At 31.5% G+C, this 18,055-nt stretch overlaps 1 protein-coding gene across 1 annotated transcript in view; it reads left to right on the forward strand.

Moving 5' to 3' along the window:
• Positions 1 to 18,055, forward strand: part of LOC118190687 (protein FAM135A) — a 167,400-nt gene that overhangs the window by 93,039 nt on the left and 56,306 nt on the right. The window contains exons 10-11 of the mRNA XM_085809140.1: positions 3,837 to 3,886; positions 14,644 to 14,709. Coding sequence (XP_085665266.1) covers positions 3,837 to 3,886; positions 14,644 to 14,709 — 116 coding nt within the window. The remainder of the gene's footprint in view (positions 1 to 3,836; positions 3,887 to 14,643; positions 14,710 to 18,055) is intronic.

The following is an 18,055-nucleotide window of genomic DNA, read 5'->3' on the forward strand; positions in this document are numbered from 1 at the left end:
TCAGCAATCGCTGGATAACTTTGAACAAGCTCTGTAGCTCTAGAATTTGGACTGTTAGACTAAATAAGATATTGGAATTATCTTCTATGTCAGCCCCCATTTATGTGAATTTTTGGAAGTTTGAACTTTTGGTTTTGATTTCATGATCTAGAATTGTATTATCATCCTCTCTTTCTTTAAATTTTTTTATCAAAACTGTTCTTAACTTTAAAATACTTATTATTATATTCAACAACTGACTGACTTTCATTTTTAAACTCTTCATTCTTTAGTATCATCTTCTACCATAAGCTGCATAGATTCACAATTGAATTTCTGAAGTTCTTCATATTTTAATTTCAAGATTTCAAAGAGCTTGAAAGTCTGATTCACAGGATTCAATCAAAAACCTTGAAAGATTGTGTGGTTTTTTTTTTTTTTTTTTTTTCAAACTGATGTCCTGTATAATTTGACTACAGTCAAAAGTCGTTAATCCGGACTCATCGGGACTTCGGCGATTCCGGATTAGCGATTTTTCCGGATTATAGATCATCAGTTTAAATCTGGTAAGATGGAATGCAGAAATTATAAAATTAAAAATATGAAACCGTAATTTATGAAATAAAGAACAATTATGATCTAAAGGGTATCAAAATTTACAAAAAAAAAAAGCTTAATATTTATTTTTTTACTTTATTAAACATTTCTTTCAATGTAAGTTGTTTCGTTTTTTATGTGATAATACATTCTTTTTAATTCTATAAACAGACATAATTTCTTGTTCAGTTACAAAGTTCCGCTGTTCAAGTCCTATAATTGCTGTGTCGAGAATACCGACTAATTTGTCAATTGAAATTTTTTCGTTTCCAATAACCTCTGTCACTTTCTTCGCTATCGGAAGCGAATTATAATGATGAGGAATTTGATTTAAATCATATCAAAGACGGAGTACATCGAGATGAAATAATGCATTTAGTAAGGAATTATAAGCCAAATAAAATCAAAACATCTGCCCTGAAGATAAGGATAGTGCTGACAGATAAACTTCCAATTCATTGCGTGCCGCGGCGTTAAAGATAAACAAAGTTTAGATAAACAAACGTTAAAGTTTAGATAAACGAAGGATATGCCTTTATCCATTTTTTGCAGCAATTCCACTTTTTGTTTGATGGACATCGGAACATGCTTTCGCTTTGTAGATCCTGTGATAGCTCCAAAATCAGAAATTCTTTTTGACATAATCGAAAGTTCAAGCTTACTTTTATAAAATTGCTCTAACAGTCTGCAAAAAATAATAAGCCGGATCCAATTAGAAGATTAAGGAACAGCGCAATCTGCAATATTAACTGAATTATATAATTTTAGCTTAGCTTATACCGTCTGTTATACATTAAACGCGCATTCGTAAACGTATTTTGCGCACGTGCACACGCCTATTTGCAGCCGTAAAGGTCTTACGCACGCATATTCAATCCGACACATGCGCGGAAAGTTTGTAGTTTTGAGGTCCGAATTAACGACTTTTGACTGTATACAATCGAGTGAAAGCACAATGAAGCACTTCATGTTGTTTATACACTTTATCCATTTTAAATAAATTCAAGCAAAAACAGAATGTACGTTTTGTTCACATCAGTATGTCACTGCATGTCAAGAATTCAATAAAATCTACCGAATTTTAATGTTCATTATCTGACATCTATTGAACGTGACATAAAAACGTTATCTCTTAAACGTCTGAATGTTATCTCCAAGCATTTACACTTCACTGTTTAAACTTTTTTTTAGACAAAAATTGTGTTCTTTATATTACAAACAATGTTGCCACTAAAAACTGTATAAATCATCACCTGAGAAATAAAAATTAAATGACATCCATGGAGTAGTCAACAAGTATATCAATTTCTGGCAGACAAAAGAGTGTTTAAATTGACACTGCTCATAATTTCAACTCTAATAAAGAGGTTGAATGTTTTACAGATGGATTTGATATAGGAATATGTATGTGCAATATGCAGTTAATATTTTTACTCGAACTTTGTCTGTGTTATGCAAATGATGCTAAATTTCACACTACACAGTACTGAGTCTGAGATCCAGAACTGGGACCACAACTATTCCGATTTTAAAATGTTCTCTTTTTAAATCATTAATTAATTAAAATAACATGCAAAAATTATACAATTTAAATTATGAAATGTTTAGTTCTGAGTTAATTCAGCATTTATAACCTTAAAAGAACCAAAATTTATTTTTAAAATAGTTAACATTTCGTATTATGAAACACTTGCTGCATAAGTTGTTCAAGGAGTTTTGTTGTGTTTTGGTGCTCTAATTTTATAAAGCAACTAATTTTTTATTCAGTTATATAGTTCCATCTCTCAAATCCTGTAATTACTCTCATGAGTATTCCCATTAAACTGTAGATTGAAATATTTTGTTGCCAACAAGCTTTTTGTACAGAGAAAATCTCTGTTCCTTTAACACTAGAATTACATAAGTGTAATTTTGACTGCAGACAAAATTAAATTGTATATTTAAATATTTTGGTATTTCTTGCTTTATTTGTATATACCCAGGTGACAAAATAATTTATTTGGCTTACTTTAAATATATATAATTTATAAACTGTATGTATCTAGAATTACAGATAGCGGTCATTTTGACTGTTGTTCTTTTGTGTTCAGTAAAGCTAACTTGACTTGGTGTAGTATAATTTAATGCCATTTATTTGAGTTTATTTTGATGCCCGATGTTTGAGAATTGGTTGGAAAAGATGTGAGACTCCCCCTCTCAAAGTGGTAATGTCTCAAATGTGTTTTATGTTTCTGGTCTAAATGCTTTATTAAAATTGTTGCATTTTTGTGTGTCACACTTTCATTTCACTTGCAGTTATTTGGGGCTTCTGACCACTTCTTTATCTGTAAATTCTTTTTTTTTATTAATCATATTAATTTCTGTTGATCACATATCTGGCAGACTCACATTAAAATTTACTAACAGCCAAATGGTTTAAATACTGTGTTGTCATAATTTTATTTGGTGTGATGTTTTTAGTAATATTGTCAAATTATGAGGGAGTTACTTTTGTTGTACGTATGTTTAAGGCGTATCAGAAACCCCTATACCGACAATGTTAAATTGGCCATTTTCGATGTACCTTTTCTCAAAATCTGCTGTAGATACAAGCTTGAAATTTTTCTGTAATTAAAGTTAACCTATCTGATTATACTGAAATGAGCTTTTGAAACATTTTGAATTTTAGAGTAAATTACAGGATATTTTGTTCATAGTAAAATTTAGCACTTTTCTCACACAAAAAAAAAAAAAATTAATTTTTTTTTTCTAAGTTTATCACAAAAAGCTCATTTCAGTAAATATTAGGGAACCTAATAAATAAGCCATAAAAAGTTCAGATACCTGTGAGCAGTAGTTCCTGAGAAAAGGTGCATCGAGTATAAAAAATCATGTTTGGAGAAAAACGTGTTTTTATGTAAAAATCCTCACTGATCAAAGCAGTAGATGACAAATTAAAACTAGATTTTTTTTACAGTTCTAATTTTCATAGAGATTAAAGAATGGTATTTTTAGAAAGATAAAAGTGTAGAGAATTTGAAAATGCAAAAATCCAAAATAACAATTTTTTGAAGAATTTGGGGTTCCAACTCCCCTTACCATAATTATAAATAATTTTTACATTGAAAGTTCCTGCATTCGGGACTTGATCTGTGCATGCTTTTCTATCATAAATTATTTATCTATCTCTTGTTAAGTATATTTTATCTTGATTTTTTTAATTGTAAGTATGTTTTCAGAATCTGTATATTGTAATCCTGAATTTCTTTTTTACTTAATAGATGCTTTAGAAGATTCTTCTTATTTAAGAAATCTGAGTGACTTTGCAAAGGTAAATCAACTTCGTATTTTTTTACCATGTTGCTTTTAACTAGTATGTGTATTTTATCTCATAAATGCTTAAAATTCAAAAAAGGTATCCCATTCTCCGAATTGATTTGTGTTGTTTTTTATTTTAACGGTTTTATAATTTATGCATAAAATCAACATGAAATAAATGCTATTTAGGAGGTTAGATAGGATTATTATTATTTAATATTTGAAAAATGCCAATTTATACTTTATACTGTTTCAGTTGGAAATCATTTTGTCATTCAGTTATATTCGCATTTAGATTAGTCAGATTATTTCTTAAATAACATATCGGGGAATTTTGGTAGTATCAATTTTGCAAGATTAAAAAAATTGACCTGACATTAAAAATAGAATTGATTATATTTTGGTTTAAAAAGATGGTATTGTTGAACTTATGTGGAAGGGTTATTTTTTAAGTAAGATTCGTTTAGGATAAAAACAAAACAAATACAAAATTTTTTTTTAAAATTTACTTATTATTCTTCATTTTCATGCATAATTTCATAGTTGGTTTAAACATTTATCTTGGTGAACAAGATCTGTGATACTGAACAAATAAAACTTTGCCAGCAGTAATAACCAGTTATTTGCAATCATTTCACTTCTCCATCAGTGTGTTACTTTTCTTAAGTAATTTCACCCATTCTTGCACTTTCCTCATATGCACTACAATGTTACCATATATTTCACATTTCTGGCAATGAATATCTGCAGAATTCACGTTTCTTACTATTTAGAATTATATGACTGACTATATTTCACTCAGCTTAAATTTTTTTATATACGTTTTTATCTCGCACTACAAAGCATTAAGATGGCAATATGGATGCAGTGCAGTGGAATTCTGCATAAATAATGTATGGAGACTGTACGCACACTTATTCTCTCATACACATGAAATTTCAAATGGTATTCCTAAATAGACCTTGCTTTAAAAATAAATCATGCATCATAATGAATGTGGTTGAATCTTTATCATTCCTTGGTTTAGGATATAGTGTAAGATATTTAGCTTTGGTCTCAGAAAATGAAACTTCATCTTTTTGGAGAATGATACTACTAATTGAAAAGCATGAGTCATAGGATGTATTACTTGTTTCCTAAGTCTTTTCCATGATTGCATCACAGGTGGCATGATGGTTATCAGAGGCTGGTTCTGATGCAAATACTATGGGTCAAATTCCAATGTAACACTTGTCCTTTGTATGGTGTATTCTCACTTTTGTGGGAGTAATGTTATTTTATGTAATGTATTATATGTGGCCAGTGAGCTGCATCCAGGCCCCAAAGCAATTTACATAGTTCATGAATACATGCCAATTATGTGTTTGTTGTAAATATGGTGCTTTTAGAGACAGAAATGTGGACTATGTTTATATATGCAGTTGCATTAAAGTGAAACGAAAATTTATAAGTTTAGGCTTTGTTACAGTATATCAAGCCATGAGTGGAGTAAGGTAGGAGGGCTTCCTACATTGGTGCAAGTAAATTTGCATTGCCGGCTGACAGTTGGTGGTTCATCAGTTTTTTGCTGTTTCCAATTTTTATATTCATTTGATACATCTGAGATATATTTTCCTTCAGTCAGTCACTGGTTAACTGGATGCAGATTTGTGCAGTTCATATTGCTGTACACGTATAAATGAACAAATGTATGCATATAAAATTGTTTATTTGTGCTTGTTTTTATACCGTATTTACGCGAATCTAATGCGCATCATTTTTGGCCAAATGTAGTATTCAAAATTGGGGTGCGCATTAGATTCGAGTGCAAAGTTCGCCGATGACGTCAACCAAATTTCTCGACTACATTTACTGTTACATTTATCGTTGACACATTATTGCATAGAGGATACAAACTGCAGAGTACGTAGTCACGAAATGGAGGGCAAACAGAGAAGAATGTCATATGACGCTACTTTCAAACATAAAGTAATTCTTTATGCTGAAAAAAATGGCAATAGAAAGGCAGGGAGAGAGTTCAACGTAGCTGAGAGCAATGTTCGCTTGTGGCGGCAACAGAAATTGGCACTGTTTGCAACTAAAGCTAGTAAAAAGAAATTCACTGGCCCTCGCAAAGGAAGACACCCTAAAATTGAAGAAAAAGTTTTGGAATTTGTACGTGAAAGGAGGAAGAATGGACAACCTGTGACTAGTGACACCATAAGAAATAAAGCAAAAGAGGAGGCTGAAGTTCTTGGAATACCGAAACAAGAGTTTAAGGCTAGCCGTGGATGGGTGGATCGGTTTATGAAGCGGATGGGTTTATCTCTAAGGCGCCGTACAACAATATGCCAAAAGCTTCCTGCAGATTTTGAGGAAAAACTACTAACATTTCAGAGGTATGTCATCACACTTCGGAAGGAAAAGAATTTTTCAATGGGGCAAATTGGCAACGCTGACGAGACGGCAATTTGGTTTGATATGCCTCGTAACTACACCATTACGGAGAAGGGGACTAAGGAAGGTATCATCAAAACTTTGGGATGTGAAAAACAACGCGTAACAGTGATGCTGGCAATAACAGCAGACGGGTGCAAACTTTCCCCTTTCTTAATCCTCAAACGGAAAACATGCCCTAAAACCCCTAAGAATGAAAAGCTGTTCCCAGATGATATCCTGATTTGAAACCAAGAGAAGGGGTGGATGATGGAATCATTAATGCTTGATTGGCTCCGAAATGTATGGAAACGCCGTCCCGGTGGGCTCTCTAATCCACCATCAATGCTTTGTCTGAACGCATTTCGTGGTCATCTCACCGACGACGTAAAAAAGAAGATGCACAGCCTAGGCAGTGATCTTGTTATCATTCCTGGAGGGATGACGTCTGTGTTGCAACCCCTGGACATTAGTATAAATAAACTTTTTAAGGGGTACGTTCAGGCGGAGTACGAAAAATGGTTTTGTGAGCCAAACCGTGTATTGACCCCGACAGGAAAAATTCAACGTGCTGCACCGCACATTGTTGCACACTGGGTTTCTGCTGCCTGGAAAAGCATCGAAGCACCAATGATTGTGAAATCTTTCAAGAAATGCTGCATTTCAAATGCATTGAATGGCAGTGACGATGACGTGCTCTGAAACGCCGAGGATGAGGATGACGATGATGAGAAAAGAAGAAATGAATCTGCTTCTGACGAAGAGAGCTGCGAGGATTCCAGTGATGAAAGCATTAGTGAATAAAGACGTTTACTATTAATCACTGATTGTAGAAACTGTTAGCTAGATAGAAATGTTACGATTTATTTCATGTTCATATTTTACGATAGGTACCGTATATACGGTAGTGCTAATTAACAATGATTGTTTCACATGACAATAGCCCACTAATAGGTTAATTCTATGTTCTGCTGCTTTATGTATAAATCCATTGTTGTATAAAATATGGTATCTAAATTTAAATAAAATTATCATAACATTAATTGATAGTTTATGTACAAATCCATTGTTGTATAAAATAAGATTCAATAAATTCCTCATATCATTGATGCGCATTACATTCGCCGACAAACAATTTTTTTATTATTTAAAGTTTTAAAATGGGGATGCGCATTAGATTTGATGGCGCATTAGATTCGCATAAATACGGTATTTACATAATAATAAAATTAATTTGTAGAACTGTGCATAAGTTTTGATTGTTGTTTCATACTAAAATTCATCTTGTTGAATTAAAGCTCTATGTAAAAGTAAAACAGGGATTTTAAGAGGTTGAACTACAAGCCATGTCTTCAACAAAAAGTAGAAGAAAAGTGGGTAAAGAGGATGTTTGCAAGATAAATGAGAAATTGATTACTTTTGTGGTGATTGTATATTTTATTTGTTATAAGGGAATAACAGTTCCAAATGAATACAGTTCATGTTGACATTAAGAAGAAAATCATAAAGAAAAATTTTAAAGGTTAGAAAACAAATACTGAGAGAAGAAATTATACATTTTCTGAAATCTGGCAGATAACAAAAAAAAAAAAAAAAAAAAAAAACTGAAGCAAATAAATCCAGTGACACAACAGTTTGTGCAAGTTGTATTTCACTTATGTCAAAACTATTTACTAATGGTGCATTCCTTGAAGATTGTGTAAATCTTCTGGACTATTTTGTCCTAACAATGATTATTTAAAAATATCCGTTTGTCAGCCAGCTTAATATAACGTACTAATGAAATCACAATGTTAATAAAAGAGAAAAAATAAATCTTCTGCAGCATTTTCCGTAGCAGTTGACGAGAGTACTGACATCACAGATGCAGCATAACTTGCCATTTTTGTACGAGATGTTGCTGATGAATGTAAAGTAACTTAAATGCATACAATATTCGTATATATGTGTGAGATATTACATATGAAAGAAGACTAATTTTAATTTAGCAGTAGTCCTCTTAATTCTTCATTTAATTTGGCTGTGTCCCCTTTCTTTCCTAAAACTACTAATTTTTTATATTGCATAGATCTAAAGTGTGTTATCTCAAAATTAACCCACTTCATGGCTCTTATGTAGAGCACATTGCAGATATCTTTTATCCAATGACAAACCAAAATTTTCACAAAGTAACCAGCAGTATAAATATCATTTTGCTAAACTGTGCACTTCTGCACTGTGCTGTCACTGTTTGATGTGTCATTTACCTCTCTGGGCTGTCCATTGTCTAAAGATGTGATAAGATATTTTAAACTTTGGAGTGTATTAATCACATCTAAAATGATCTGTGATTGAGAATATGTGCCACAAGAATTAAGGCTCCAGAAATAAACTGTCTTGTTATCTTCAGCCATGTTTGCTAAGTTTTCCTTTTTTGTTATACATCTTGCACATTTTTGTTATACATGTATATATATATCTTTATATATGCAGTAAAGTATCTCAAGTTATCTGCAGAATATATTATATATAAATGATGGTGTGGTTTTTTGGGGGGGAGTAGGAAACCCAAATCATGCTTGAGCCATGACCAAGAAGACGGTTTCTTACAACTGTTGTGAAAATCACAACTGCCTTTCTGGTTAAATAATTTTTATTTTGTATGGGAGCAATTATTTAGAAGTTAAAACTGATACAACGCTAGGGGTGCTAAACATGGCCCCACAGTTTCGATATACATAGTTTACATTTTAGAGAATGAAAATGAAATCGAAGGGAGATATGTAGGTTATTCAGGCTACAGGAAGCGAGAAAAAGCTAGGCATACTCACTTCAGCCCTATCTGTAACTATTAAGTCGTCGTGTTAATTCCAAGCAGCGATTGGGCCACAAATGTTGCAGTGCAAAGAGATTATAGGGAAATAGTGATGTAACATGTGGCACAGTGACGCAAAGTGGTGCAAAGTGAGTCTAAAGCAGGGCTGATTTTAATTAAAATTTATGAATTTAAAGATAGATTGCCAGTTGATTAAAATTAAGTGAATTTTTTCATGTATATACACATGCACACAATGTCCAGATAAGTCCTAATCTAGCCTTTTATTTCCATAATCATTGGTTGTGGACATATATTTCCAGTTATAGAAATGTTTCATATGCTGTTGAACCTGTAGCGGTCAGTAAAGTGTTAAGAGGAAAATTCAACCTTGCATTGTTCAATTTATTTATTAACCAGCCCATGAAGATAAGTTAAAAACTATGTTAACTATCTTGGTCAATTTTTGTTCTATGTGAGTGATACTTTTTTTTTTTTTTTTTTTCCCGTACTGAGTGTAAAATTTTCCTAAGCCTGAGGACATATAAAAATTAGATATTGCAGTTTTTGTTTAATTGATTTTTCTAAATTAAAAATGCCAAAGCGTGAACATTTACGTCATTTAAAACACTGCTGTAACTGGAAGTATATCTCTAAGAGGCAATGATTGCAAAAAAGTCTTTGGTGTCACTTCCATGCATTTATATATACACAAGCACAAATGCATTATTGTCTCGTTAACAAAAGTTCTGGCCTTTCAGCTGCTATCAGATCATACATTCAGACTCTTGCAATTAAACGTTGAAAGCACTGTCCTAGGCAATGATCATTTGCCCAGGGCAATGGCCTCAAAATACATGTGTGCTGAATGCATGATCTGAAACCAGCAGAATGAAGACTAAATGAAGCCTAGGGCAGCTGATAAGCTGAAATTTTTATCATAAAATGAAAAGTACTTTAACAAAACATTTTTTCAAATATATTTTGATTTTTAATTACTAATTATTTATCAAAACATGCATAAATGGTAATAATATGAATAATAATGACACAAAAGAAAGAATTCAAATTTATCTCTTGTGTCAAATCTAAAGGTTGCAATCTACAAGAAATTTTTATTGGTTACACTTAACATGATTCAGACATACTGCTAGCTAAATATTAAATTTCTAGACTACCATATATTCAAAGAATTTTAATATATTGAATTAACCACTAAATAACTTACTTAAACTAAAAATAAACAAATTATGAAAACTTTCCAAATGAGACAAAACTTAAGTATTAATGTATTATTAGTGGCAACCTATTCCTTTTATTTATTAAATTTATCTTTGATGCATACTGAAAAAGTGCATGTACTTGTATGTAAATAATTATAAGCTTGTTTATTTCTTACTATAACTTTCAGCTACATCTCTGGCATTTCGATTTCTATTAAATTACCAAACTTGGTAGAGAATGACTAGAAACTAACTGTATCTCAAATTATGGATGCTTATCAATCAGCCTCATTCTTTTTTTAAAACTTTTTTTAGACTTATTAATTTTGTGCTGTAAATAAAAAAAACTTTACACGTATAAATGTATTCCCAAACGAAGCGATACTTTGTATTGTAAAAATTCATAACTCAGGATATTTGTCTTTTGACAAGTATTAAGAAAACTAATAAAATCTATATCTTCGGGTTTTTCATTTAAGATTTTTATGACAGTGTAAATTAATTGGTTCCATTTGTAGATTTCTAGGATGTTACTCACCTTCATTTTTAATATCAATGAAAATAATTGAAAACTGGACTCAAAATCATTAAAAATCTGATACCTTTCTTCAAATTCTTGCTGTGATAAACAGTTAGTTATTTCTAAGCAGTGTCCCCCAGCTCACCTAGCAGGTGAAATCTGCCATATGGCTATGAGGGGGCAGGCCAATCCAATGGAACATAAGAAATATAATAAACATTTGGCGATAGGTTGCATTGCTAATAATTAACACCAGATCATACAGCCACATAAAACAAACATAAGAAACTCAAAAGAAAAACAGGTTATAAAAGAAATAAAATCACAATATGGAAAACAAATACATACATCCCAAACTCTCTTGGTGAAACAGCATATAGAGGTATCGTTTCCTTATATACGTACTTTCCTAAGTTTTAAACCATTATAAATTTTACTCTCAATTATTATTATTCAAATTTCCTTTATATAATCAAAATTCATCTTAAATTTATAAATTCACTTCAATCATATCAGTTTTCAATATGATTTTCTGTTTTGTTATATCTTGATACCAATATTCTTCTTATTCTTATTCACAATTTACATAACATATCTTGCAAATTTCCTAAACAATTTGTAGTTACTAAATAAATCTTCAAATTTTGTAAATTTATATTTTCTTCTCAAACTTCCAGTCAGGCAACAGTCCTTGAGGAAGTGTTTTGAATTGTCGAATTTATTACAAACTTTTACATATATCCTTTTCCTGAAGGTGGGACCTTCTATGCGCAGTGAGAATTTGATTGACATGTACATCTCCTAAAATTCGCATTTTTTTGTTAATTTTTAAACAACTTAGATAATTTTTGTTTCTTTCGGAGAGATCCCATGGATTTTCCCAGTTTTTAATAAGCTTGTCTTCTGTTATAGTACATGTCTTCTTTTTCGAATCTTGTATAGATATCTTTTTGGCCCCAACCCCTAGAGCAGCATATTTTGCTAGTGCATCTGTTCTCTCAGTCCCGTAATGACCAGTGTGAGCTCTGATCCAATGTAAATTCAAAATATGCTTCTTTTGTAGTTCTAAATAACTATGCTTAATTTCATTTACAATTTTATTCTTTTGGAAAGGGCAGAAGAGCACCATAATTGCAGATAAGGCATCTGAGAATAAATTAATGTAAAACCCCACAAATAATTTCTTGATCCAGCATAAAGCCATTTTAATTGCCAGCAATTCTGCTTAATAAACTGAATTTCTTGGTTTTAGGGGTTTAAATATTGTACAGTCAATTTTAGTACAGTGGGAAAATACAATGAAGGCACAGCCAATGCTCTCCACAAACCCTGATCCATCTGTATAAAGTTCAGTTTCTCCAGTTGAAATTCTAGTCTTTATTGTAGGATATCCCGTACAATTTGCTAGGATATCTCGAATTTAGGTCATGCTGTAAAAAAAATCACTGGTAATTGCTTTATCATTGTATACTATTTTCTGTTTTATATTAAATCTCGGATAAAATTTGTCGTAAGTAAATCTAAATTGTAGGGCAAGAGGCGATACACTAACTAATAGGCACGCAACCTTCGTTGGAGCTGTTCTAAATGATCTTGTAATTGCAAATGTCCAGGCCCTCTGCCATGAGTCCAATTTCTGCCTTGTCTTGACTAGCTCCTCTGCCCTATCACCCCATGTGCCAGTACCATAAAGAATTTTCAGTATAACAATATTTTTATAAATATTACTCAGGTTAGAGTGATAAACAGTGTCATAATAGTGCTAATTAATTCACAGGAAATAAATTTATGGGCCACATAAGATTGCTTCAAGGGCTACCGGTCTGAGATGACTGGCCTGGGGTAACAATACAGTGGATATCTGTTCTTTGTGTCGAGGCTGAAAAATCATTCATGAGATCAGTAATAAATACTAAATAGGTAAATACCCTGCCCTTGTATACTATATTAACAAGTGCCCATATCTCAGTGTGTGGGGGAATCTTTTTAGTATTTTATTGCAGATAGCATTATTTTGAATTTTATGCAATTCATGGGAATACATTTCTTTGTTAAAAAATCTGTAGGTGGTTGGAAATATTGTCATGAGAACTAACAAATAGTGTGACAGAATTAAAAATTGAAGCTTGAAAATTCATGAGGGCAAAAGAGATCAAAATTATTGTGTTTAAATTTTACAGATATGTTGATAGTGCATGGATCAATCAATAACTAGAGATATTGAAAATAAACGGTTATAGAAGCTGTAGTTCTGTATAACTTGCTTATGCCTAGAAACAATATGGCAGATATCATTGAAAATGTAAAGTGATTTTTTTTATAAAATTTTTTAAATTTTTTTATTTTATAACTTATTTATATTTTAAAATTTTTTTATAAATTTTATAAAATATTTGTTTCAGCTATATTATCCATTGGTACTGCTTTCATGTTACAAATGAATGATTTGGAAGTTCTGCGGTGGAGAAAAAAATTATTTAGAGCTGCAAAATCTGATATAAAGTGCTATAAATGCTCTCTCCTGAGGGGAGAGGAAAGTGCATGCAAAATAAATGTTAAAAATTTAAGCTGTGTAACGATTTAGAAGTTAGAAAAGTTTTTAATTCCAACCTTACCCAAAATGAAGGTTTTTACATATAAGGAGGTCTAATTCGTAAATGAAGAAACTGTTTTCAATAATATGGATAAATGAATTTTAAAGATATGATTATCAAGTCACCAAAAATGATAAAGAATGTTTATTTGTATATCTTTCTTCTGCAAAAGACTCATTTGGTAAAATAGTAGCAGCATTAGATTAATGTGCACTTAAATACACACACTATGAATAAACACTATAAGTTTTGAGTGCAATCAGATGTAGGTTTGTCTGCTTCAAAATCTTTTGGTCCAGGCTGAAAATTAAGTCTGAAATATGAGGTGAAGGAAAACTAGGATAATTATAACAAATGCAACAAATCTTTGAGATGTAGTTATGCTGCAATAATCTAGGAGCTTTTAATGCCCTGCACCAACTGGCTGTTCAAAGAAAGCAAGAAAAACCCTTGTTAAAAATAATATTGTCTAAACTTGTGACATGCTTGTAGCCAGTGTTTACATGCCATTACATCAATTTTCCTTTTGCCTTTGTTACTAAAAAGAGGATTAGAAGTATGTTTTGAAAGCTCTAAAGGAAGCCTTGTTCATGATAATTATTCACAACTCTGAAACACTGATAGCTGTGTAACACATCTTTGAGGCTTAGCATCAATTTTTGTTAGCATACTTGAATGGTCTCAAACACTGTATTTTCCAGCAAGTTAGGAGCTTTGATGGTACTGCTAGCATGACCTGATGATTCTTATAGCATGCTCAAGTCATAGCTAAGAAGATTGCCAGATTTATTCCCAGTCGAAAGCCTGTAAGCCTATACTAAATGTCTCCTGAATTAGATGAGTCAGTTTAAGTTATTTACGAATTACAGAAACGATTCAAGCATACTTTATATTTAGTTTCTCAACACTGTCCATAGAGTGCATAACTCATTGTTGCAGTGTTTTCTTTGTAACAATGCTTAGTGAATGAATGAATAAAGAATAAATTAATTGAAGATTTATGTAGCATAGAAAACACACCTGATCTTTGTTACAAAGAACTCATAAATGTATAATTGAAAAGCTGTGTATTTTTTATTGTTTTGTGTCATTGTTTACAAATAAAGTGTTCTTACAGGTTATTTGAAAATTTTCAGTTTCAAAGAGCTTCAGTTTTAATGCATTTTATTTAAATATATTTAATTTACATAGTATGTATGTACTTATTTATTTTTCTCACTATAGGAATGTCACAAACATGTGAAAAGTAGTCCTGTTCCATCTAGAGAGCAACTTTTTGGTCCAATAGAGGTATTATCTGAAGTTTTATTACTACTGAATTTAAATGAACATCATACAGAAGATTTTATATCATAATGTTTCAATTATGCATTTTGTTTCAAGTATATTTATAGTCTTAAAATTTAACATAGGTGATAAAAAAGTACCCAGTCTGAATTGCATGGGAAACACACAGACCAGAATGTACAAGGTGTCATCAACTATCGACCAATTTTGGTGGTCATTTGGTGATTAGTGAGAAGTCAGTTTGGTATTATCTCAATAAAATTTAATAAATAAATAGTTGCAGGGATGCAAAAATTATTTACAGCAGAAAACTGTCTTAATTGCTTAAACTGTTGTTAGTAGAAGCCTGACTGTTGATTGTTATGATTGTTGCTGCAACTGTATTTTCAGTTTGTTGCTGTTTCCATCCCTCTAAACAATAACAGTTTTTTCGTGGACTGTTTGCCGTTTTCTTTCTATCATAAATTTCATGACAGAGATGTAAAACTTCATTTGCCATTTTTTTTCAACTGTTGTAAATGTCTCAAAGTATGAATCACATGGATTCTATCATAGAAGTTGATTTAGTATTATAAAGCATTCAGATAAACCTTTTGAGATAATTTTGTTAGTTCAATTTCTTCATTTTCTTACTGCATTTCTGTCTTGTCCTACTTTGATGAACTCCCCAATGGTTAGTTCACTAGCCTCTTTATCTAACAAGAACTCCTAATTTTCGCATTCTGAGGAAAGAGTTTTAGCAAATTTAGTAACATTTTCCCGAATTGTTTGCTGAATGGTCTGATTGTTGAAATACTCAAATTTATTTTAAAATTCTTTGACAGCATTTTACAAATACCCTTCATGTACTTAAAGGAGTAGCCATGTTTTTAATGTACTTCAGTATGTTTTAGTGTTTCCAGAGATCGCACAACAAAAGCTTAAAGTCTGAATCAGCTCCTACAAATGGCAAATGTAATACGTAGGCAGTTTGCCTTAAATGCAGCAATGAAACCTTGGGTATTGAGCTGAAAAGGCTGAATCAACAGTGCTGTATTTGGGGACAAGAAAACAATATCGACATCAGGATTTAAATCTGCTAAATGTCAAGGGTGACCAGCTGCATTATACATGTGTAATAAAATTTTGAAAGAAACTTCTTTGTGTAGGGCAATATTCCCATGTTGTAGAATGAAACAGTTTCAAAACCAATCTGCAAATGGAGATTGTGTCATCCATGTTTTGTCATTGAAGCAAAAATAAAGTTTCAGTGTGTGTGTTAACATTTTTAAGTGACCTTGAGTTTTTCAAGTAATAAATTAGGAATGGCTTTAATACAGATTTACATTTTGGGGCTTACTGACTGCAAGAAAGATGGTTTAATAAATACCTTATCTGTCACTAATTTTGTTCATTCTGTCATTTAATTTGTTTTCTAAATCAAAATTCTTCTCTTTTTCTTGACAAACATGCAGATTTTATTTCATTGCTATTGATCATTAACCCGCGAGAAAGCGCGTGGGGTGTATCATACCCCAACCCTGCATAAAAGTGGAATATTCCTAACTTGTGAAACTGAAATTCTGTGTTGCTTTCAGTAGCTGAGTTTCTAGTTGTGATTGAATTTCAGAACCACTTTTTCTTTGCCTGTGTGTTTCAGAAAAAGATTTATCGGTATTTTGTTGGAACTGGGGTATGACACACCCCACGCGCCTGTCCATGTAAGTGTTTTTCTGACTGAATATTTAGTTCAGAAATTTATTTCTGGAGTGTAACAGTAAATATTTCTACTCGCAAGTGATTTTAAAGTACTTGACATTAAATTCTTAAAAATTTCTAACTGCATTATGGTAAAAATAATGAGTCCCTATGAACTGGAGATGCAACGCATGTGAGATTTATTAGAAATATTTGAAAGCGAGGAAGATTGCATTTTGGAAACTGAAGATGAAACTAAGAATATTTTCTACAATGTTTTGGTTTCGAAAAGGATAAAACATTAATTCCTGATGTTCCTAAAAAAGGAAAAACTGTTCTTATGCTTTCAGCATTATATAACGATCATACTATAGATGATACTATTGGAGAAAATAAAACATCAGGAATTATATGTTTTAATAATATGACTAAAGGAGCAGTAGATATGGGGGATGAAATGTCAGCCAATTATTCAATTGCCAGAATAACAAGGAGGTGGCTAATTCTAATTTTCTTTCCTGCACTGAATGTTGCTGTAATAAATGCTTGAATTATATTACATTCAACAACCAGAAACAGAAGTTTGTTTTTGAAGGACTTAGCATTACAATTAATGAAAAAAAGTATTGAACAAAGAATCAGAGATTAATGCTTTTCCAAGAAATTGACGTACTTCAAGCAAAACAAAAGCAAAAGTTTCGACGAAGAATTAAAACGAATACATGAAATTCGAAACAACTAAGTATGAAAGATGTGATAAATTTTTTGCCCTCGCTCCAAGGACAGAAGAACGTGAATGAAATGTTTAAAATGCGAAAACATTTTGTGCCAAGAACACATGAATGTATTTTGTTCAAAGTGTGAAGAAATAAAATATGCATGGTGTATTAGAGATGCAATAAAACTTAGAGGCATGATGTTTATTTTTTTTATTATTTTCATTTATCTTAATTTTAACTCTGAAATTATTATTCACTTATTATTCACTTATTTATAATACACAAGAACAAAAAAAAAAGTTTTAAAACTAAATAATACTATTTTTATTGTATTTTAAATATTGAGGTATGTGATACCCCACGTGCCCACTCTAGAAACTTTTCTTGGTGCGACTTCCACCGGGTTAAAAAGAAAAGAAAATTCTCTCTGTCCTCATCAATAACTTCTTTTCATCCTTATTGAAAAAAGAGGGAGTTTATTAGTTTAAAGTTTGAAGTTCATGATCTTTCCTTCTCAGAGATTGATTATTTTACTTGAATGCTGTTACTATTGACTGAAGCTTTTCATTTGTTTACAATAAAGGTTTTATTTTATTTTTTTTTTTTCACTGTAAAGAACTGGTATAAAAATACCACAAGAATTCATTTGGTATACCAGTTTTCTGTGAACTTCATAGATTTCGGTAAATTTGAAATGCTCAGCAAATTTGTTTCGCCATCTCAAAAAGTTTTCTGGATGAATTTTGTACAATGATAAATATAGTGATTTAGTGAGTAAATAAAGATTAGCTATGGGAGAAAAATCAATTTCCCCTTTCTGACTTTAGAGTTTTATTCTTTAACATTAAATTTTAATTGTAGTAATTTTTTTCATGTTCTGGTTAAATTTATCGAATCTTGAAAGATCCTACCCTAGGTTTTAATTTTTTTTCAATTTTTTAATATTTGTTATC

The sequence above is a fragment of the Stegodyphus dumicola genome, chromosome X2 (genome assembly GCF_044657685.1).
Source record: "Stegodyphus dumicola isolate Sdum_Otavi_A_Nest chromosome X2, ASM4465768v1".
Classification (NCBI taxonomy): domain Eukaryota; kingdom Metazoa; phylum Arthropoda; class Arachnida; order Araneae; family Eresidae; genus Stegodyphus; species Stegodyphus dumicola.